General features: G+C 45.7%; 1 protein-coding gene across 3 annotated transcripts in view; it reads left to right on the top strand.

Moving 5' to 3' along the window:
- ARHGAP25 (Rho GTPase activating protein 25) overlaps positions 1–23,032 on the top strand; it is an 84,869-nt gene that overhangs the window by 37,758 nt on the left and 24,079 nt on the right. Inside the window, exons 1-4 of one of the 3 annotated variants that reach the window (XM_082744110.1) lie at positions 3,140–3,233; positions 3,814–4,013; positions 10,450–10,537; positions 14,718–14,834. In XM_082744110.1, the coding sequence (XP_082600236.1) occupies positions 3,203–3,233; positions 3,814–4,013; positions 10,450–10,537; positions 14,718–14,834 (436 nt within the window). In that variant the 5' untranslated portion in view covers positions 3,140–3,202. Of the gene's footprint in view, positions 1–3,139; positions 3,234–3,813; positions 4,014–10,449; positions 10,538–14,717; positions 14,835–23,032 lie in introns of those variants that run through there. The other 2 variants (XM_082744109.1, XM_082744111.1) reach the window with 2 other exon arrangements.

The raw sequence follows: 23,032 nt of genomic DNA, 5'->3' as shown, positions 1-23,032 counted from the left end.
ACACTCCGATTGCAGGAAGTGCTGACCAATAGAACTTTCTGTGATGATGGAAATCTTCTCTATCTGTGGTGTCCAGTCCTGTGGCCATGAGCCACATGGGGTTATTGAGCACTTGAAATGTAGCTGATGTGACTGAGGAAGTAAATGGAACATATTTTAATTCTACATGTATATAGCCACTCATAGCAAGTGGCTACTGTTTTGGATAGCACAGTCTGAGGAGCTTCTTTTTTTCTCTCTCTCTCCTTAAGTCAGGGTGGGTTTCTGACTTTATTGAGGCCCTCACTTCCCACTTCCCCAGAGTGTTCTGTAAATGCTTAGCAACTGCCTTCTGACTTCCTGCCTTCTCTGGTCAGCCTGCAGCCCCCTCTCCAGCCCCCTCTCCAGCCCACAGCCTGGCTCAGATCTCCTTCCCACGGGGCTGGGATCGTGCACTCGTGCAGTGACTGGCTCACAAGTGAAGCTTATCTCAGTTATTATTTTCATTATGAGAAACAGCTCCATTAATAGTAACAGATTTCTTTGTTTACTTTATCTGGGAACAAGTCACACCCACAAAGAGGAGAGACTGTTCAAAGGAACTAACAAGGAAGCTTAGCCAAAAACAAGTCAAACGCAAAGCCCACCAGGCTTCCTTCCCTGATACTTGAATCATCTCAGGGTAGGTCTGACTGATGAGCAATGCTGAAGGCTAAGGTGGGAGACGGGTGTGATGTGGGACAGAAAGCTTCCCTGCTTAGTCACTGGCTCACTGGAGGCTCAAATGTCACCTTACCAGTGACATTGGGGCTACTTCTGGCAGTGTGGAGGCTTATACGAGGCCATCCACACTCCAACTTGTAAGCATGACCCAGTGTGTATAGTCAAACTACCCACAATGAGGATGATAATATGTACTCAAGAAACTGGGTGGATGTAGGGGTGAATGGAATAATTTCTGGAGCATGAACGATGTTAGATAAAGCTTTGACCATATGTAGGCAGAAAAGGTGGTTGCCTACCAGTCCAGTCCCCTAACAGGAACATCCAAGCCCCTGTTGGCCAGGTCCAAGAATAAAAGACCCTCAGGCCTCCTCTTGCCTTTGCCAGGCCATTCTACAATGCACAGATGTTTCTAGAGGAGGTTTTGTTTTTTTGTATTTGTTTTTGTCATCGTTTTTGCCACAACAAAGCATAAAAACTTCGCAGAATTGACCACAGAAAAATATCCCAGCAACCAAGTTCCATGCTTGAGTTAATTCTACAGTGTCTTTTTGGCTTCTGTCTCCCCCCTCCCCCTTTAGTTTCTCCCACCATGGTTCCCCCACCAACAATTTCTTTGGGTCTCTGGGGGTGGCTCAGGAGGCCCGAGTCCTCATAATCATCATGTGGCATCCGCCTGTTTCTTGTTCCTTGTTTCTCTCCTTTCCTCGGCTGGCTTCGTTTGGTGGCATCAGCCTGGAAGCCAAGGGATGCTTCTTCATTATGGCCCCGTTAGAATGGTAAGTCTCCCTCTCAAGTGTGGTGCAGCTTCAGGCGAATGGCCTGGCTATGCTGAGTCTACTGAGGTGAAGGAGAGAACCCCCGAATTTGCCAGAATGCCTCCCTCCTCCACTTTCTCTAAAGATTGTGGGTGTGAACCATTCTTTGTCATCTACTATCTGCCCTCTTTCTAGGACAGACAGGAGTCTTCACAACTTACAGTCTCGACCCAGAGAGACACAGAGCTGTACCTGGTTCTTCAAATGCTTTTTTCCCAGTGCACTGCCTTAGAGTATGTGACTAGCCTCAGTGTGGCTGTTGTTTGAGCTATAGGTGGAAGATCATGAAGATGGTGGTTAACTGAGGAACAAGATCTAAGATAAAATTCTTAACTGGGGTGCCAGAAGACAGTGATATAAAGCAAACCCTTTGCAAGCATTCTGCCAAATTGCCATCAAAATGTCAAACTACCTCTTACTACAATCGAGTTTATGCACTGTTACAATGATGTCCGCCCAAGAGGAGGTTGAACCAACTGCCTTGTCCCAGTGTCCAACCTAGTATGACCTCTCCAGTCCTTGGTGGGAGGTGACGGTGACTACAAGCTACAGGGATGTGACAGGAACGTAAGTTCCTTGTGAGGATCAAAGGAGCATAGTTGTCTTCAGACAGCCATGTAGGACTCAAGGGTAAAACACATAAATAGAGTGATCACTCTGAATACGATTAGTCTGAGATGCCATATAAAATTCTGGTACTTAAAAGTATGGCATGAACAGAAATAAAGTTTGAAAATCAAAAGCAAAGGGAAAAGTTATCAATTCAATACAGTAAAGATAGAAGTGAAGGACTAGAGGAAGCTTGAGGAAGGAGTGACCTTTTGAAATGCACAGGGAAGTTTTAGGAAGCTCTCAGAGATGATCTCCAGCTTTGTAGTGGAAGCAAAGGCACCTGTTGATAAAATGAACAAGTAATTGGCTTATCTTGGACCACTTACATATGTCCAAGTTCTATGTGTTTATATATGTTAGCTTGTTTAATCTCCACTGTGATTCCACAGAGCAGGTAGGGACTGTTACTGCCCAAGTTTAACAAGTGAAGAAACTGAGAGGCTCAGAGAAGTAGTATACTGACCCACGAACCAGGAAAGGAATGACTGGTCTCCAGCCAGCCTGGGAGAAACTGGTCAGAGTGAGGTTGGCTGCGTTCTGCGGCATCATGAATGGGGACCCACAAAGGCTGAAGAAAGGGGCTGTAAGACAGAGACTTCTTCCAGCAAGAACGCAGTGTGGGTGCTGGGGGTGGGGGGGTGGCCCATCATCAGGGTCTGGTGTTCGATGTGGTGGACCTCTGTAGAAGGGCGTTGTAGACTTGGCAGGGAAAGAAAGCAGGTGAGGATCAGAGGATATATCCAGCCGCACCACAGGCCTGCAGACCTGTTGCTGTGGAGGGAAGGAGAGGGGAGAGTTATCCTGGTTGGGAATTGCCCTGGAGATGAGCTGTGGACACCTGGACCTCATCCAGACACGGCAGTGCTCTGGTGTGAAAACATGAGGGTCTGGATTCAAATTCCCGTTCTGTGTTCTGCTGGCGGGTATGGTTTCCTTTGGTCCCTGTGTGTCGTCAGCGCAGGGAACAGCCCACCCGACTGATCCCGTGGTCGGAAGGCAGCTATGGCATGGCGCCTGGTATATAGCAAAAGGGCTGTAAACACTCTCAGAGGGCCGGGGACAGAGTGGCAATGGGTGACACTGGGCAGGAGCCTTCCGGAGGTGCCCGCCTCCTGCACGGTGGGGGCGTGGAGCGGGCGGGGGGCTCGGGTTCCGCGGGAGAGGGACGTCAGGCGGCCCCAGCTCCTGCTCTAGGGCCAGTGCCCGGTCAGCTTCCGGCTGCCTCTGCAGCCGCATAGGACTCCCCGAGCCCTCCGAGCGCGCACTGTTTTCTCTTTCTCTTGTCAGATACCGACTCCCACGCAGGAAAAAGGAAGCACCTTTTGTCAGATGCTGCGGCCACTTCCTCTTCAGAAGGCTCCAGCCAGCCTTTCTCTTTGCAGAATGACGGGGCCGGCGCCGGGTGCCGGACTGCGTGTGCATCGGGCCTCTGGCTGTCACCGGCTTCCCGGTCTCTGGCCGACCCGTGCCCGGAGCAGGCTGCTCGGCTGCCTCTCGGCCGCTCGGGGCTTCGTCCCTCCTGCAGGCCTGGCCCCCTGAGCCCAGCTCGCCTGGGGTGCACGCAGCCAGCCTCTTGGCCCCCTGGGGCTTCCTCCGTGGCCCCGGCGCCCCCCCCCCCATTCCTCCCACGCACACAGCTTCATGTCCCTGAGCCAGCCTGCCTGTCTGTTCCTCTCCATAGCTCGGTCCAGGAGTGTGATGACCGGCGAGCAGATGGCTGCCCTCCACCAGCTGTCTGCCCCCAACCCGCTGGAGAGGCCCATCAAGATGGGCTGGCTGAAGAAGCAGAGGTCCATCGTGAAGAACTGGCAGCAGAGGTACTTCGTGCTGAGAGCGCAGCAACTCTTCTTCTACAAGGACGAAGAGGACACGAAGCCGCAGGTACCAGCCAGGCTGTTGGTCCCCACCGGCAGGGCTGTCAGCCTGCGCTCAGGTGAAGGAAACACCTGCAGGCCTTCTCCTTAGGCTAGATGTGCACCCATCCCAGAGGCATCCCCTCTCTCCTTCCCACCGGGTTTTAGATCCATAAACTGAGTGGCAGAGAGGACAGAGGGCTCCTCCTCTGGGAAGCCCTGAGGGGAGCTCTGAGGAGCTTCCTAAACTCAGCCTTGAGGTGAAGGCTGGTGATCCTGTCTTGATGGTGACGCTGAGCACGAAGGCTCCGAGACAGCGGGTTTGCCTTCAGGCAAATTGGTTTGTTTGTTTGACCAACACGTATTGGGCATCTAATATGTACTAGACATTGTTTGGGGTACTTGAAATCAACCAGAAGGTAAAACAGATAAAAGTCTCTGTGTGTGGAACTTAGAAAATAAGGGGGCAGACAGAAAATAATAAATAAGGAGAGTATGTGGTTTGTTAAAAGAATGACTAGTTCCATGAGATTTTAAAAGAAAAAAAAAAAAAAAAAAGAATGGTTTAAGGGGAGATCCAGCATCTGGGAGTTGATATGATTTTACAAAGGGTGGGCAGTATGATTAAGGAGAGGCAGTTAGCCAGGAAGGATCTCTGGTGAAGGAGCACTTCAGGCAGAGAGGAAAGCCAGTGCAAAGGCCCCATGGGGGAGCATGTCTGGGGAGCGCTGAGAATACCAAGGAGACCAGTGTGGAAGCAGCAGAGCTAGAGAAGGAGGGGATCAGAGGGGGTGGGGTCAGTGAGGGGAAAGCGGGGTCTAGGATCACAGTGAAGATAGCAAAGAAGAAGACCACTGAAGGACTTGAGGGTTTACGCCGAGGACTATGGGGAAGCATTGCAGGGTTCTTAGCAGAAAGGGGACATTTCTTTGGCTTATGCTTAAAAAGATGGCTCTGGCTACAATGTTCAAAATAGATTTAGGGCCAGAGGAAGAAGGCACGAGGGTAACCTAGGGGAGAGGTTATATTGTTTAGAATGTCAGTGGGGGGTTGTGGGCTAGAGGAAAGTGATCAGGTTCCTGGGATACTTTGAAAGTACAGCAAGCAGGATTTCCAGATGGAGTGGATGGGGCCTGAGAAGACTTTGGTCTTTAATCTTGGAACTGGTGATTCCTCCCGGCCATCATGGTACATGAAGGTGAAAAGGCGTGCTATTAACAATTACCCTGGGACCCCAGGTGTAAACTCCATGTCTTGGAGCATCCAAGACGGCTGGCCACCCATCCAGATTCACGTCTGTGATGGTGGAAGAACAGGCTTTGCCAGAAGGAACTTATTAGGGAAGATAGACTCTAGAACCTTCTGGATCCAGAAAAAAAAGCCTCAAGGAGAGTAAGAATATTGAGGGTGGATGGCTGGGAATGTAAAGAAACAAGACAGTAATTTTGGAAGAGGACAGATCTCTTTAAGAATAAGCTTGGGGATCTGTGACACATCAGCAGCACCTGGTTAACCAGGCCCTTCCCTCGAGTTGTCTGTCACTGCAAAGGCTAAAGATGGGCCAGAGACCCCACCACAGACTGTGTTCTTGCTCAGTGACCCATGCATGGTAACCAGAATTCTTTTTACTTTATAAACAACCCAGACCCTATCAGAGCCAAGCAGTTATAGGCCAAGATGGTGGCGACTGGTGCGTGAGGAGCAGACGCAGCAAGTCTTCCCATCCACGAATGAGGGAGGTGGCACCAAGGCATTAGCCTTCCCCCATCAGCAGGAAGGACAGCTCAGTGGGGTTTACTTCCCCAAGGTATAGACGGTGAGAGGTACAACATGTCCAAGCTTGTATTCTTTCCCTGGCTCTTCTCCCAGGAAACTGGCCAGGTAACTATTTAATTATTCTGGGCTCCTCTTTCTTCTTTTGTAGAATAAGACAATCATATCTGGCCTGCACTTATCACAGGCTCCAACGATATGAAGCATGTGTAAAAAAAAAACGTTTTGTGAAGGCATAAACTTGATGCCAATGATTAAATAAATTATTAGAGGTCCTAGCTTCTCTCCTTTGCTTCTGAAGGAGGTAACTCAAAATCCTTCCAGGGATAAAGTAGCCTGAGATAATTAGGCAAAGCTTCTAGGATGAAAGTACTTTGTGGTTTTTTTTTTTTTAAAGGAAATCTATTAATATAATACATCAGATCAGTAGGTTGAGATCAATAAGTCAAGTAAGGAAAAACTGCACAACCCCTAAATTGTGGTTTCAACCACAATTATCAGCATTTGATAAAATCCAATACTCATTTCAGATATAAAAAGGCTTTTGAAAAGCTTTTAGGGATGAAATGATAATGTATTAGAAAGAAGATTTTACTGTATATAGATATGGATACTTTGATTACAAAAGATGCATGGTAGGAAATTTGGAAGATGTGGAAGAGAACAAAGCAGAAAATGAAAATGATCCCATTAGCAAGAAATAGGCACCTAAATTCTCACTTTTTCCAGTTCTTTCTATACATATACCTTTAGGAACTCAGCTAGTCTAAATGCAAATTAATATAATAATATTCTTTAATTTAAAAATTAACAATTTATGAATTGTTATTATGATGATCAAATATTCTTTTACAATGTTATTCTTAATGGTGGCAGAATAGTCTACCGTATAGACATTCTGTAATTTATTTAACTAATTTTCTAATGAAAATAAGTTGAGAATTTGGGCTGATATTTTTATACTATTATTACAAATAAGAGTTAAGTGGACATCTTTGTAGACTTTTTATATATCTGTAATTATTTCATTAAGATAAAGGAAATTGTTAAAAATAAAGCACTTTCTTATGCTATCATTAAACATTGTTTTGGGATTCATAGATATTGCAAACATCTAGACATGACATGAGGGTGTCTGGGTGGCTCAGATGATTAAGTATCTGCCTTTGGCTTGGGTCATGATCCTGGAGCCCAGGGATCGAGTCCCGAATGGGGTTCCCTGCTCAGTGGGGAGTCTGCTTCTCCCTCTGACCCTACCCCCTCTTGTGCTCTCTCACTATCACTCTCTCAAATAAATAAATACAATTTTTAAAAAAGAAAGGAAAACATGATTATTAAAAAAAAAAAGAAATGGGGGCGCCTGGGTGGCTCAGTGGGTTAAAGCCTCTGCCTTTGGCTCAGGTCATGATCCCAGTGTCCTGGGATCGAGCCCCACATCGGGCTCTCTGCTCAGCAGGGAGCCTGCTTCCTCCTCTCTCTGCCTGCCTCTCTGCCTTATTTATTTATTTGATCTCAGTCAAATAAGTAAATAAAATCTTAAAAAAAAAAAGAAATGACATGAAAGTTACCGACATGAGCTAAATTCTTGGGAAAAAATAAAGGCATATTTCTATGCTATGCTTCACACCATTCATGGTTCTGGATGGACTAAAGACTTAAATGTAAAAAAAAAAAAAAAAAAAAAAAACAAACCAAAAAACTGAGTTCATAAAAGTCCGAGAAGAAAATGTAGCTATCTGCATAATCTTTGGAAGGCACGTGTTTTTCAAGCATAGTATAAGCAACAAAGACAGTACGAGGGAAAGGCTAATTTAATTACATAAATAAAACTACTTGTACCTTAAAAGCCAACATCATAAAGTGAAAAAGCAAACAACAAGAAGAAAATTATTGTATATGTGTAAATGGTAAACAGATATTCTTAATATTCAAGGTGTTTTTTCAAACCTATTAAAAAAATCCAAATAGCTCAATAGAAAAGTGAGCAAGTGATGCAAACCAACAACTTACCAAAGAAATGTAATCCCCAGTATGTGTATAAATATTTCAGTCTCAGTAACAATTAAGGCGGTGCGATGTAATATAATGAGACATCACCATCCCTAGCAGTGCTTTTCTAGAAATTTTGATGTTGGTAAGGACAGGGAATAGGAATTATTATAATGCAGAGCTGATGGAAATGAAAATCTGTGCCACCTTTCTGGAGGGTAATACATGCTTTTTTTTTTAAAATACAAACTCTTTGACCCTGTATTTCTAATTCTAGGAATTTAACCAAAGTGACTGCTTAAGACTGGTGTAGATAAAATTTTTAAAATATTTTGTTTATTTATTTGAGAGAGAGAGAGAAAGAGAGCATAAATGGGGTGGGAGATTGGGGAGATAAAGGGCGAAGCAGACTCCCCGCTGAGCAGAGCCCACGATGCAGGCTGGACCCCAGGACCCTGAGATCATGCCAGAGCCAAAGACAGCTGCTTAATTGACTGAGCCACCAAGGTGGCCCAAGACCGATGTAGATAATTAAATTTACCTGTATATGTTTTCACTACAGTATTGTTTATAATAGCGATGTTGAAAATAATGCCCAGTGGTGAGGCTAAGTTATATCAAGGAACTTTTGTACATTAAACAACAGAATACAAGTCTGCTGTAATGCCCTAAATTAATACTTTTTGAAATGGAAAACTATCCATAATATTGCTTTGAAAAACAAAAGCAAAAAAGGGCCTGTTTACAATGGAGGGTGATGTATCTAACTAACCCCATTGTTGAAGGAAAAACGAATGAATGTGAATTTATGGGAAAACGGCTGGGAGATCTGTTAATAGTGGTTATCTCCTCTGAGCACGAGTTTCACACAATTTTTAATTTTCCTCTTTTTTGTTCATTTTCCAATCTTTCTATAAGGTATAATTTAGTTATAACTTTAAAAAGAACACACACATTTCTATCCCTTAAAAAAAATCTCAGACAGAAACCCCAGTAATTTTGGAGCAATCAGGTGAAAAGGACCCTCAGGTACACAGATGATATGTATAGAAGCTGGTACGATCTTTCTAGAAAGCCATTTGGCCGGATTTCTAAGAGCCAAAAAAATATCATACACTTATGGAGTTATTTTATTTTTAGGAAATAGTCCAAAAGAAATAAGATACATGCAGTGCTGTTTATAATGAGAAAGTTTGAACTTAATGTCCAACAAAGGAGAATGATTAAATAAATGATGGAACTCTGTCTGATGGACTCCCGTGTTTGCTTCCCAGGAAGCCTGGGGCTTGACAGAAGGCAGTCTGTGCATTTTTCCCTCCGAGGTCTCAGTAAGGTCTGTCCAGCTTTAACAGGCTAATGCTTTGTAAATCTTTGACTTAGCTTGATATAACTCATTCCAAAAGGTTCTTTGTCAGGGAAATTGTTTAAACCAGAACCTCAGGAAACTGCCCTCGAGTTCCTGCTAGAATGATCATTCTGGACAATCCTCCTTCATTGTCCCCTTGGCTCATCTCCCTGCTTTTCTGGGACCTTAGCGCAGGTGGCTGACTGTCGGTGGCTGGGAAGTGTTTCACAAATTGCTCTCTGGTGGCCGAGCTGATCATGATGTAGCATTGGCCAATATCCGTAGTGTAAATACCCCAGCGTGGCTGATTCGGGCCTCTAGCATGACATCACTGAACAGAGTTGAGAAGAAGGACACAAAGCACAGTGTTTTATAGTATTATAACCTCACAGATAGAACAGGTGTAAATAAACACATGAACAGAAATAATAGTAAAATACAGTAAGTGACTGGGAAGTGATGAACTCCGAGTATCATTACCTTTATTTTTAATATAAAATATTTCGTCACAAGCTTCTATCATTAAACTTGTTTAACAACGGGCTCACATTGTTCCTGCAAGCGTGACAGTTCATTCTTACGAGCCTCTGTTTGGGGCACCCCACCGCCCTGGCTATCCGCCGTGCTTCAGTGTTGGAGGACACGTGACCTCCTCCTTCCATCTTTGTACAGAGTCCACCCCTGTTGACTTGCAATGTAGGGGAGAACAGCCGCTGGCGCCCTTCCCTGTCCGGAGCCATTCCTCCCTTCCTATCAGTGTCCCCGCCTCCACTACTGTCTCTCTTACGGCTTTTCTCTCTCCTCTCTTCATTTATGATGTCCAAGCCTCTTGTGCTCATTTCAGGAAGGTCTTGCAGTTTGCCACTTATGACTTGGTGTGAATACGTTTAACTCTAATGGTTACTTCTTCCCCCAGAGTAAGTGGGACTTTTAAGTAAAGCCTTCCTTGTCATTCTGAAATCCCACTGACCAGGGTTTGATTCATAGCATTCTGATTAACTAGTGCTGTGATCTCAGATCAGCCAGTTAACCTTTCTGACCCTTACTTCCTCACGTCTCTAGTGGGGAAAATAACAGTCTGTCCTTCTGAGAGTTCTTAGGAAGATTTATTGTGATAAAATATTCAGGGCATTTAGCACAGAGCCTGGCGCCTAGTAACTGTTTGATGAATGGTACTAACATATTTTGCATTTTATTTTTACTGTTTTGGGATGAAAGTGATATGCTAGCTTTCCAGGTTGCTCTCCACCTACCTGTCTTCCTCTCCCATCCCATCATTAATCCTGTCTGCCCTTCAGCTGAATTTTAGGTGACAAAATTGCTGCTTCCCTTAAAGGGCCAACTTTTGATCTTTCAGGGTTGCATGTATCTACCAGGAAGTACAGTCAAGGAGATTGCCACGAACCCAGAAGAGGCGGGGAAGTTTGTCTTTGAAGTCATTCCAGGTAGGCAACCAAAGTGGGGAAAGAGCTACATTATATTCCTATCTTACTTCTGGATCCTAGAAGTCAAGGCTGAATCTGTCAGCCAACTAACCGACTGACTGAGAAAGAATGCATCATCATTCTGGATGTAGTTAATGAACCTATACTAGCTGATTATCTAGCAGCCAACTAAGTGGGTGCACACTTGGTTCGACCCTGAAAGCATCTCATGAGGGCGCTCTTGGAGTCAACGTTTTCCATTAGACGCTGGCTCGCTACTCTGGAAAGTACATCAGCCCTGCTCACTAAAAGGAGCCCGGTTTCAAAGCTGAGTGGGACCTTAAAATGAACAGTTACAGTGTAAATCGAGTGTTGTGAAATTGCCATTTTGGTAGGTCAAAAATGGTCTCTGTTAGCTACAGAGAGGTCAACAGTCACATGTGGTTCAACACAACCTAATAAGAAATGATAGCCGGGAATTACTGAGCGCTTAACACATGACAGGTGCTGAAAGTCCTGTATCGTGCATGTTAGCAGTGTACTGGAGGCGGCTTCTGCCCAGGGTAGAGTTCCCTTCTTCAAGTGCATCTGGGCTAAGGGGAATTGGTGTTTGTGTGAGCCTGGCACGCTGAGGCTGCTTCTCCTTGTCTCGGGCTCCTTTGCCAGCCCCAGCCTAGCCAGGAACTCCACACAGCAGGGGAGGCCACCAGTCCCCTGACTGGTAAGCATGCACCCCTCCCTTAACCTCCTCCTTACCACAGGGCAGCGTGTGCATAAGACATCATGAAGAAGGCAACGTGGCCATGAGGTTAGTTAGAGTGCCTGGTCTGGAGCTGGCCTGCCCTGCTCTGAATTCTGGCCCTGCCACTTTCTATTTGGGTAGCTGTGATCAAGTTATTTCATTTCTTCCTGCCTCTGTTTCTTTATCTGTGACGTGGAGACAATGAAGAGGATAGTGAGAATGAAAGAAAGAACTCGATTTGGCACAATGAAATCGATTTGGCCCATTTGGTATAGTGACTGGTATATAGTTAGTGCCATGTCAGTGTTTGACATTTGGGGATAACTAGAGGAAATTATAAGGTAGAAATCTATCCTGAAACTTGCTACTGCTATAGGAAACAAAGAAAAACAATTTTTAAAGTTCACCTTTTCTGGGTGGCCTCCTCCCTAGTGGGCACTCCTTTTTTTTTTTTTTTTTTTTTTAAATCTGAAGTTCTATCCATCTCTCTTCCTCCTCAGAAGAATAGTTTATTTTTTAGTCTCTCTTCCCTGAGAAAGCCCCACTTCTTCCTACAAGATTCCTCTAGTCCAAGGACCCCTTTCCCAACACAGTTCATGGGATGCAACCATCCATGGTAATGTGTGTCCCAAGCCTAAATTTTCCATTATGGGTAACCCTACTGAGAGGTCTTCTTTCGGATTCACTGTGGGCTTTGCACCCAAAGCTTAGTGCCCTTGAAGATTGCTAGGCTACGGTATCTCATTATCATGTACACTTGTAGGCCCCTGGGTGTGCTTGTGCAAGTGCTTGCACACACACATGTCTCATAAGAACAAACAACAATTCTAAAGCAGTAATAAGGTAGGGAACCATTTTCCTAAAGGTTTCCTAAAGGAGCCATCATTCTCAAGTCTTCAGTCAACTTAAAGTGAGGCAAGCCTCAATTTAGAGACTTTTTAAGTTCCTCTTTTTGTCATGATCTTAGGCAAGACAATTCTCAGCGACCGACGCGGGCCCTGAGAAATGTCCTTCCTATTCAGGGCCCTCTCTCTGTGATCACCTGTGTCACTGCCACAAAACCCAGAGAGAAGCCTTTCCTTGTAGCTCTGCTATGTGTTTCTTTCTTTAGAGCAGGCAAAAATTCAGGGCAAGCCTTGCTCTCCCTACTTACCTCTAGCAGAATAACTATCTGTTTTCCTTCCACCCAAAGGAAGTCATCAAGGATACAGAGAGTTATTTTTCTTGTTGCATTTCATTCTCATACTGCCTGGTGAGATGTAACAACAGATTTATTGAGTACCTGCTGTGAGCCAGGCACTACTGTAGGAACCGGGAATCCAGAAAAGAACAAGCCTACATGATAGTCTAATGGGGGAGACTGACAGTGGACTGCTTATGATGGAATAAGTGTAGTGGAAAAAATGAAAGCAAAGAAAGAGAGAAAAAATTCTGGTTGAGGTGGGGATAGTGGCTGGTCACTTACGATTTTATTTTTTATTTTATTTTTTACTTTTTAAAGAAGATTTTATTTATTTATTTATTTGAGAGAGAGACAGAGATATTAAGAGAGAGCATGAGCAGAGGAGGGGTACTAGAGAGGGAGAAGCAGACTCTCCACTGAACAGGAAACCCAAATTGGGGCTCCATCCCAGGACTCTGGGATCATGACCTGAGCTGAAGGCAAACACTTAACCAACTGAGCCACCCAGGTGCCCCTCACTTACCATTTTAAATAGAGCAGACACTCCAATGTGCCCCACATTAATTGTTTTGTAGGGCAGCAAAAGATTTTTGAATTCCCTTTGCTTTTGATCTCTTGAACCTATCTAATATCGTGGAGCTTCACCTTCTTTACCCTTTGGGATGACCTGATTTAGAATCCTTCTTGTCATCAGGTCATTGGCTTTTGATCAGAAGGATCAGTCCATCAAAGCCGTGGCCAGTCAGGAGTATCCTGAGAGCTGGGTGTGTCTCAGTGGAGTTGAGAGACACAACTAACGGCAAAACTAAAAGACCTCCCAGAAGTCAGGGTAAACTGAAAAGGCATGTTTTTGATACACAAGAGACTGGAGAATAAGCATGGGGGAGAAGGGTGCCAGATAAATTTCGGCCAAGGTCAAATTGGAAGCCATAGGGGCTAATAGCAATTATTGGCAGAAGGATCAGAGGCTGAACCTTGAGTGTGGTGGTAACTGCCTGGGTGCCAATGGGCAGGTCTCTTTGCATCTCTGGACTTGAGTTCCATGAGCTACAGAGAGGAAATGATACTAGAGCCCCTTCTATTTCAAAATGATATTGTGATTCCTACAGGATTCTTTAGTTCTACCCTGACCACGTTTTACTTCCCATTTTACTTCTGGAAACACCTAGATCTCAGGAGTGGTCAGATCTCCATGGACTGACCCTTCTGGTCAGAAGAGCTGAGGACCCAGGGATAGGATGGATTCCGAATCGGGCTGTCCCAAAGCATAAAAGAATGTAGTGATAGTAATTTAAGTTCAAGAGATCAGAACCAAAGGGATTTTGAAGGTCTTTTGTTGCTCTGCGAGAAAAGACAGGTTTGGGCACAACTGGGGTGCTAGAACAGACTCTTTTTGAGAGAAATGCCTTGACGTTGTGAAAAGAATGAGTTGGTGCTTACACAGACACTTCGAAATTTAATAGCCACTTGTAATCGAAAGGGAATGCTATTATGTTCTTGTCCTTCCTAAGACCTGTGCTTGATGCTTTCCTTCTCCCTCTCTTTTCCTTCTCTGACCCGCTTTTTCTTTTTGTCGCTTTCTTTCATTCTTTCTCTTGGCATCCTCTCCCTGCTCCACCCCCTTGTCATTTCTGCCACCCTTTTGTCTGACAACACAAACCCAGGAAACGTTACATATGTCTGTCCATAATCATGGGCTTAAAGTCCAAATGGTAAAGAAAGTCCTAACAAACTTCATTTGTCCGTCAACTATGGATTAAGAACCTACCATTTGTAATGTCTTGTACAGGTAGGAGAGTAGAAATTCTGAATGGGAAGCACTGATTTTGTGAGAAAGGCCCACACGTGCTCCTTGAGTTGCTGTTATCCTCTGCACCCCAATAGCTGAGCTCATGAGTAGCTTAGGAAAATATCGAAGCTGATGGTGACGGTGTGATGGACTGAAGTCTTCAGAATTGTATGGGCTGAGCCTCTCTTCTCTAACACTGACACTGCCCCCTGAACTTCTCTTCTTTTCTGGTAGGAAATGGCTTCTCTCCGCCACAGGAGCAGATCTCAGCCCAAGGTATCCTCCTTGCAAACCACGGGTGTTCAGTGGTTTATGTATGGAATTAGGGTTTCGGGTGCATCGATGTTTGGTTCCCTTGAGGATAAGCAGATAATGCTTTTGTGTTGTTTGAACCAAGGAAGCCACCGAGGTTCAGCTTCCCTTCGCTTCCCTTTGTCCTGGCCGCTCACCACTCGAAGACTTTCATTACTATTACTTTTTCCTCCAGCCTCATGGGACCAGAGTCGCACAGGACAGGACTCCTATGTCCTCATGGCCAGCTCTCAGGCCGAGATGGAGGAGTGGGTTAAATTCCTTAAGAGAGTCGCTGGCACACCCTCTGGAGGTAAGGACTCTACAGGCTTTCCTGGGCAGGTATCTGTGACAGCTCCAAGACGGGGAGTTAGTAGCTCCACACACGATCCCTCCCTGAACGGTGTTCAACAGAGACCCTGAGAGGACAACTCTGAGGTTATGCTCGTTGCCAAGTATCTAGCTTCGCTCCCTGCATGAGCTCAAGAGGCAACTCTAGATTAGCTGGGCGGACTGCAGCCCTTCACACCGCAGCGGCAGATGTGTACAACATTCTGTGGCACAAGGATTCTGCCCGGTTATGGGGTCGTGGGGCCGGAGGGTGATGGCAAGATCTATATCGAAAGCTGGGGGAGGCTGATCAGCACAAGAAAGTGAAGCGGCTGGCCGAAACTGGGGTGGTCAGACTGGGCGGGGGGAGGTTCAGGAACTGTGTCCCCACTCCCACATGCTCTGTGAATTCAGGGTGAGCACTTTTCTGGGCTCCAGGACTCATGTGTTTGAGTTTTCTGGCAACCCCGGTGTTGGGTCCACACTAGAGGAGAAACTGCTGTGAAAGAAATATCTGTAATTAACCCAGTGTCCCCAAAAGCCAAAATAGGCAGAGAGCCCAGATGTCCATTGACAGATGAATGGATGAAGATGTGATATATATATACATATATATATAGATATGTATTAGGTGTGTGTGTGTGTACACACACACACCTAAATATAATGGAATATTACCCAGCCATCAGAAAGAATGAAATTTTGCCTTTTGCAACGACACAGATGGAACTAGAAGGTATTATGCTAAAAGAAAAAAGTCAGAGGAAGAGAAATACCTTATGGTTTCACTCATATGTGGAATTTAAGAAACAAAAAAGATGAACATAGGGGAAGGGAAGGAAAACCATAAAAGACCCTTAACTCTAGGAAACAAACTGAAGGTTGCTGGGTGGGAGTTTGGTGGGGCAATGAGGTAACTGGGTGACGGGCAGGCAGGAGGGCACGTCATGGGATGAACACTGGGTGTTCTACGTAAGTGATGAAGCACTAAATTCTACCCCTGCAACTCATAATACCTTGTATGTTAACTAAATTGAATTTAAATAGAAATTTGTAAAAAACTAAAACAAAACAAAAACATCTGCAATTGACAAAACAGGTGAATCCAGCATGTGTTTTTCCTTTCATAAAAATCTGAGGAACTGATGTGGGCCATCTCGAGTGAGCACTTTCCGTCAGCTTTTTAGGAGCACACTTTCTGTCAACTCCAGGATACCCGTATATAATTATTTATCAACTGTGCCGCCTATTATTTTGGAAGTTATGTGGGGGAGCTTTTTACAGTTCCAATATTAAATATTTATTGGCTTGCCCAATGGTTTCTTTAGAAATTATGAGCGCCTTTAGAAATGAGGAGCACCATAACAACTTTGTGGAAATTTGAAAAAATATAGGAAAATAATTACCCCTACAACCAGCAGAGGAATTTTTATGCTTTCCTTCCAGGTAATATTCATATCTACGTTCCTTTTTTTTTTTTTTTCCCCAGAAGCATGGAATATATACAATACCTTTTATTTTATAGCTAAAGGCTTTTTCCCATGTTGTTATATCGATTCATTTCAGGGATTATTTAGTTGCAAAAAGTAGAAATCGCATGCAACGATGTTAAACAAAGAGGGATTTACTGGGTTGGGATAGTGGCTACCCAGAGACTACGGGAGAATTGCCAAGAGGACTCAAGAGGGTGGGGCCAAGAACTGGACTATGGGCCCAGACCTTATCCTTTTGGATTCTCTGGGGCAATGCAGCGTCGCATTCTGCTTTTCTCCGCGTGCCTGCCTGGGTTTGCGCAAGTTCGCAGTGCTCCGGGACTTCCTCCTGCCCGTGGCCCCAGACAGCTGTGCCAGCTTTCCTGGACTTCTCTCTCAAGCAGAGCAGAGGCTGAGCTCAACCTCCACTACCCCATTCCAAACTCCTGAGAAAGAAGACCCACCTGGCTCAGCTGGCGTCAGGAGACCCCCTGCAGACTCAGGAGCTGGGCCAAGGAGGCAGTCCTGCAGCCTGCAAACTGCCTAGCAGGGGGCTGGGAGAAAAAAAGTTACTGATGGGTCACCCAAACTCCAGAGTGCCTGCCACCATTGTCCGAACAGCTGCATCCCGTTATAGAAAGGGGAGCGTGCTTCCATTACCCATTTCCCAGTTCCTAGACACTTCATTTTTGCTATGCTAATTAGTCCAAGATGAGATTTTTTTTTTTAAGATTTTATTTATTTATTTGACAGAGAGAGATCACAGTAGGAGAGAGGAAGGGAAGAGATCACAGGGAGAGGAAGGGAAGCAGGCCCCCCGTTGAGCAGAGAGCCCGATGTGGGACTCGATCCCAGGACCCTGAGATCATGACCTGAGCCGAAGGCAGCGGCTTAACCAACTAAGCCACCCAGGTGCCCCCCAAGATGAGATTTTTGATTAAAGCTCTCTTCTCTGCTGTTCAGCTTGGGGAGGTTTAGCGGTGACTCTCCTTGTTGGCCCCGAGTCCTATGAACTGTTTCCTGCTTTCCCCAGCCCGGCGCTTTAGACAGCCTACAAGCTGACAAGAGTAGTGGATGTTGCCTAATTTTGCACATATTCCGAGTCAACATTCAGTGCTTGCCTTATGAATAGCCCCCATGCCTTATATGGTGCTCAGCTTTGCCTTGTCACGGGGAGCTGCTCTACTGGGTCCTACTCCAGGTGGGGATTTCTTCTTTCCCCTACCACATGAGAAGCCAGTCGAGCGTAAATCCTGCAGGCCAGGGAAAGTCCAAGGGGCGAGAAAGAAAGAGTACAGCATATTTATTTATTCAAAGAACAGAATTTGTCCCTGGCGTGGCATTTCAGAGGTTCCCAAAGCCTCCAGTTGCATCTGAATGCTAGATCTTGGGAGGAGAAGGCATTTTAAGGCAACAGAGGGTCCAGTCTGAGGCCATGAAGCAAGCCTGACATTTGTTCTTCCTGTTTTTAAGTCAGGAAACTTCCGTCCTGAGGAAGTAGATGATTAGTCCGAGGGGCCCAGCTGCCGAGGAGTGGGGCCGGGGCTCCTGCCTCCGTAGGCAGCTTTGTCATAGTAGACACTTGGAAAGTGCCTCTGAGCTGGACCCACTCCATCTGCAGGGCATACCCCTCAACCACTGGAAAGTCACTGAGAGATGCTGCTGCTGCTGCCTCTCTCCAGGTCTTCCTGATACTTTCTATGGGCCTTTCCCACCCAGAAAAGCTCTCTTCTTAGCATCTCCAATACCAGCATCCTCCTTGAGTTGCCCTACCATCTTATCTGAATTACAACAGTGGTCCCCAAACCAGCTGCCTTGCTTTTCCCCAAATACCCAAGGTATGTTCCTGCCTCAGGTACATCGCTATTTGCTCTGTCTGGAATCCTCTTTCCAGTGTGGCTGTGTGGCTTGGTACTCTGCTTTTTTGTAGGTCTTTGCTCAGACATCAGTGATCATCATCCCGTCTGACACTGAAGGCCTCCCTTGGCCCACCCTTGACCCTTCCTCTCCCTCTTTCCTTCTTCATTTTTCTCGTCAGTACTATCCTCCAGGAGCTCGCTAAATATTTCACTCGTCTGTCCGTAGTTGGTCTCTCCTGGTTAGAAGGAAACCTTCAATCTACTTGGCAGGAATCTCTTTCTCCGTTTTGCTCAGTGTTGTATCCCAGAATCGAAACAGTGCCTGACGCACTGGATGTGAAGAAATGGCCTTCTCTTCCCGTGGTGGTCCGGGGTTCTATTCCCGTAGGCTCTCCTCCTTGCTTGGTGACCATCAGCTTACCTGGGAAACTATTTGGAAAATGGGTTGCTGCCTCTAGAATGATCTCGCTCGAAGTGTGTTAATCGTGAGCTTTGGTGAAACTCTTCATGGTTTGTAGATCCCTTAGAGAATCTGATAAAAGCTGTGGAAGCTCTTCCCCAAAAAGGGTCCCTTTGTACTACCCAGGTACGGAGTCCAAACTATGTTTTAGAAGTTATTCTCATGATGGTTTTGCAGAGCCAAGGCCTTTCTTGCCCCAGTCTCTTTTCTGGCTGCCGTGCTGCCTTGACAAAAAAGAAGGCCCACGTGGTTCCCATGACAGGCCCAGCTTTTTCCCCTTGGCTCCTCCTGCCTCCTAGCAGCTCTGAACATTCCTCTCACCTTGTCCCATTCTGGGACCATTTCCAATACATCTCCACACATCCCAGAAATTCTTGGACACCAGCTAGATGTCCAGCAATTTAACTCACTTCTGACACTATCTGCCTAGAGATAGAATCGGATTGCACAGGCAAAGGGCTCAGTCCTGCAAGACATCTCCCCTTTCGTGCATTTCAGGTCCCAGTTTCAAGTCCAGATTGTCACCTGTGCTTTTGACCCAATGGCTGTGGACTGGAGGTTCCAATGACCCCTTCCCTGGGTTCAATTAATTTGCCAAAGGGGGTCCCAGAACTAAGGAAACCAGTTTACTTAATAGACCGCCCCTTTATTATAAAAGGATCTAACTTAGGAACAGCCAGATGGAGGAGATGCATGGGTCAAGGTGTGGCAAAGACCATCTCAAGGAATACCAGTCTCCCGGAAATCTTCAGGTATCCATCAACCCAGAAATTCTCCAAACCCCATAGCCTTTTTAGGTTTTATGGAGACTATTGCATCTATATGATTGATCAAATCATTGACTGTTTGTTCTGAACTTAATCTCCAGCTCCTCTCCCTTCTTTGGAGGTCAGTGGGTGGGACAGAAAGCTCTAATCCTGTAATCACTAGGTTGGTTCCATTGTTAATCCCCCCACATCCAAGGGGCTTTTCAAAACTCGCCTCCCTAACATAACAAAAGATACCTTTATCTTTCTCCTCGAAGCAAATGCCACGAGTTTTAGGAGCTCTATTGCAAGAAATGGCTGAAAGACCAAAAACATATTTCTTATAGTAAATCACCACGTCACTCCTTGGAAAGCAGCACTGTGATGTGCCTTGGTGTTCTAGGCTTTTCATTCCTAGCCAGCCAATTTATCTCTTTTTTTCTGAACCAATCTTTCCTAAGGGCCTGGCTGGAAATGTTAGATTCACTTTTTTTCCCAAAAGCTCTGGATGCAATTCCAAGTTTTCCTAAATTAAGTAGAAGAAAAGGAAGGGAGGTGATCCCATCTGGGCTTTGAGTGACTAGTCCCTTTTTCTCTAAACCACCCCTCCCTCCGTTGGAGGGCTCTGTGTTGCCTGCATCCTCACCCTGAAGCCAGGTGTCTGCCCCACCCCCCAGGGAGCAGGCAGGCCACATTGCAAAATGCTGATTGGTTGGAAATCGCGCCTAGTTCTGCTCTGACCAACCTGGTTGTAAGGCCGGGGCCAGGTCCCGTGTTTTAAGCATTTTTGTGTGTTTGCCAACACTAGGCATAGAGTAAATGAACAGTGGGTTGTTACATGCCTTGGGTTCCTTTTCTTCCTCTTCTTTCCTAAATTGTCCATATGGTTCAGAACATGATTTCACAATCTACAACAGGGTTAGCCCGTGGGCGTGTCCTATCTCTGTGATTCATTGTTACTCCGTGTGTTCTGATTCTTTTTCTTTAGATAAACTGGATATTAAGAAGGATGGCTTTTTTCTTTCTTTTTCTCTTTTACTGTCTCCCCAAAAAGGTTGATTTTTCCTTATTTTCAGTAGTCCCCCTATCCCTGGAGACAGATACCATTTTCTTTTCTTTTTTTTAAAGATTTATTTATTCTATTTGAGAGAGAGAGAGAGAGAGAGAGAGCGAGAGAGAGCATGAGCTGGGGGAGAGACAGAGGGAGAGAGAAAGAATCTCCAGCAGACTCCCTTTTTAGTGTGGAGCCTGACACGGGCCTTGTTCCCACGACCCTGAGACCATGACCTGAGCCGAAATTTAGAGTTGAATGTTCAACCCACTGAGCCACACAGGCACCCGAAGACAGATACTTATTCATTCATTTACTCAACAAATATTTCTTGAGCATGAGCCAAGCACTGTGCTATCCCTGGGGATACCCCAGTGAGAAAAGACTAAGTCTCTAAGTCTAATAGAAGACAGAAATGAATCGACCCCCAAACCATAACATTACAGCTGGGAAAAGTACCATGAAGGAAGAACCCATAATGCACAGTGGGGAGAAATGTCTTTGTCAAGAAGTTTAGGGAAAGCTTCCCTGAACTAGTGATGATTAAGCTTAAATTTGAAGGGTTAGTAGAGGCTAAGTAGGCAGAGGAGGGAGAAGAGAACAGTATCTCAGTCAGAGGAATAGCACATATCAAGGTCCTGTGACAGAAAGGAGAACAGGCTCTGGAATGAGAGGAAGGTGAGAACAGTGGACATAGCCTTGCTAAAGCTGTTGGTCTTCCTCCTAAGGCAGCTTGCATGAGGGTGGTGGTGGTGAAAATGGAGAAAAGTAAGCAGGTGTGCAGAATGTTTCCAAGGCAACATTGCCACGACATGGGCATGAATGTGGCATGGAAGGAGAATGTGGTGTCGATGGAGTCTTTGATTCCCAGCCTATGAGCCAATGGAGGGATGAACACCGATGGGGGAGGGGAGCAGTCATCGCATTACTCATCCTGGCAATCCCTCCTGCTCTCACCTGTCCCCTCATGATGCTGAGAGTCCATTCCCAGTCTCCTGGGCATGTCTGGCAGGGTTGCTGCAGTATTTGCTCAAATCTTCTCAACAGGAGGGGGGAATCGTCTCGGCTTACCCCACAACCCACCTCCAAGATCATTCTCTCTGAAGGCTTGACTGAGCCACATGCAACTCTGAGAGCATTTTCAGACAAGGGTGGGCTGGCTTCATCAACACTAAGTGAAATCCTGTGTTCCTGCCAGACACTTTGATATATGGGGCAATGCTGGTAAGGGCTTGTGCGGGGAATTCTTTTTTTTTTTTTTTTTTTTTTTAACCCACCTCCATTCTATCCCTTGAATGGCAGTTGACAATTAGCTGCTAAGTAAAAGGAGGCACTTATTTTTATTGCGGGCCTGACAGCTTTATGTTCACTCTTTAAAAGCCAAGACTCATGTGTGTAAAGGTGAGTGGGGAGGGGAAGTAGTGTGGGAAGGAGGGGGGGAGGGCCTGGGGCAGGTGCCGACAGATCCCACGTTTTCCGCGCTGGAGTCAGAACCTGAGCAGTATTTTCAAGCATGTGCTGATCTGGAAGCGAGAGAGGATGGTTCTTCCAGGTTGGAGAGGAGGGAAGGCTTTAGGCTGGCCCCGGCAGAGGCTGTGATTCCTCGAACCCCATCATGCCTCATGTTCTTAGGATGCCGCAGTGGGACCTGGGCTGTGGCTTTTCTGCCCTGGCACTGCTCTCTTGCTGGAATTTCAGGAGGAAAACCCCCAAGCTCCAAAAGAAAGGTATTTCTTCCCTATTTTGTGATTCAACTCTTCCACTAAAAGGCACTCTGCCCAGCTCCCCTTCCCTCTCCTATGGAACTGACCCCTTGGAAAGCAGGTACCAGGGCTGGGTCAAAAGGCGAGTGGGTGGGGGGCACCTGGGTGGCTCAGTGGGTTAAAGCCTCTGCTTTTGGCTTGGGTCATGATCCAGGGTCCTAGGATCAAGCCCTGCATCGGGCTCTCTGCTCAGCAGAGGGCCTGCTTCCCCCTCCCTCTCTGCCTGCCTCTCTGCCTACTTGTGATCCCTCTCTCTCTGTCAAATAAATAAAATCTTAGAAACAAAACAAAAACCACAAAAGGCCAGTGGAAAAAGGGGACGGGGCGGGGCAGTCCCTCTGGGCTGGACCAGAGGCAGCATGGGGAGGGGCTCTTGTCTTGAACCCAGGAATGTATGTGTGATATGAAAGGGAGGGATGAGGTTAGAAAGGAGTTGACAGATAATCCTTCCGCTTTCGCTTCCCCAGAGCAACTCAGTATCCTGGGGCTGCCTAGCAAGTCTGAGGAGGAAGCTTAGAAGTAAAGGGTGAAAGAGGATGGCCACAGACAGAGACTAGGAAGCCGCCTACCCCTTTCTTCTTCCCCTTGAGACTTAATGATGTTTAAAATTTCACCTAGACAATTGTATTCCACTGGCTTTAAACAAGAAAGATTAAAGTATTAAATTTAGAATCATGAGGTAAATACAACAGTGGACAAGTTCCTAATCTAAGTATCAGTTTATCCATCTGTAAAATGGAACAATAATGTCTTTTTTTTTTTTTTTTTTTTTTTTTTGGTAAGGTTCTTTTTTTTTTTCCTTTTCAGCGTAACAATATTCATTGTTTTTG

This window comes from Mustela nivalis (assembly GCF_964662115.1).
Source record: "Mustela nivalis genome assembly, chromosome: 8".
Lineage (NCBI taxonomy): Eukaryota > Metazoa > Chordata > Mammalia > Carnivora > Mustelidae > Mustela > Mustela nivalis.
The sequence above is the reverse complement of the archived record's forward strand: the minus strand, read 5'-3'. Positions and strand labels throughout refer to the sequence as shown.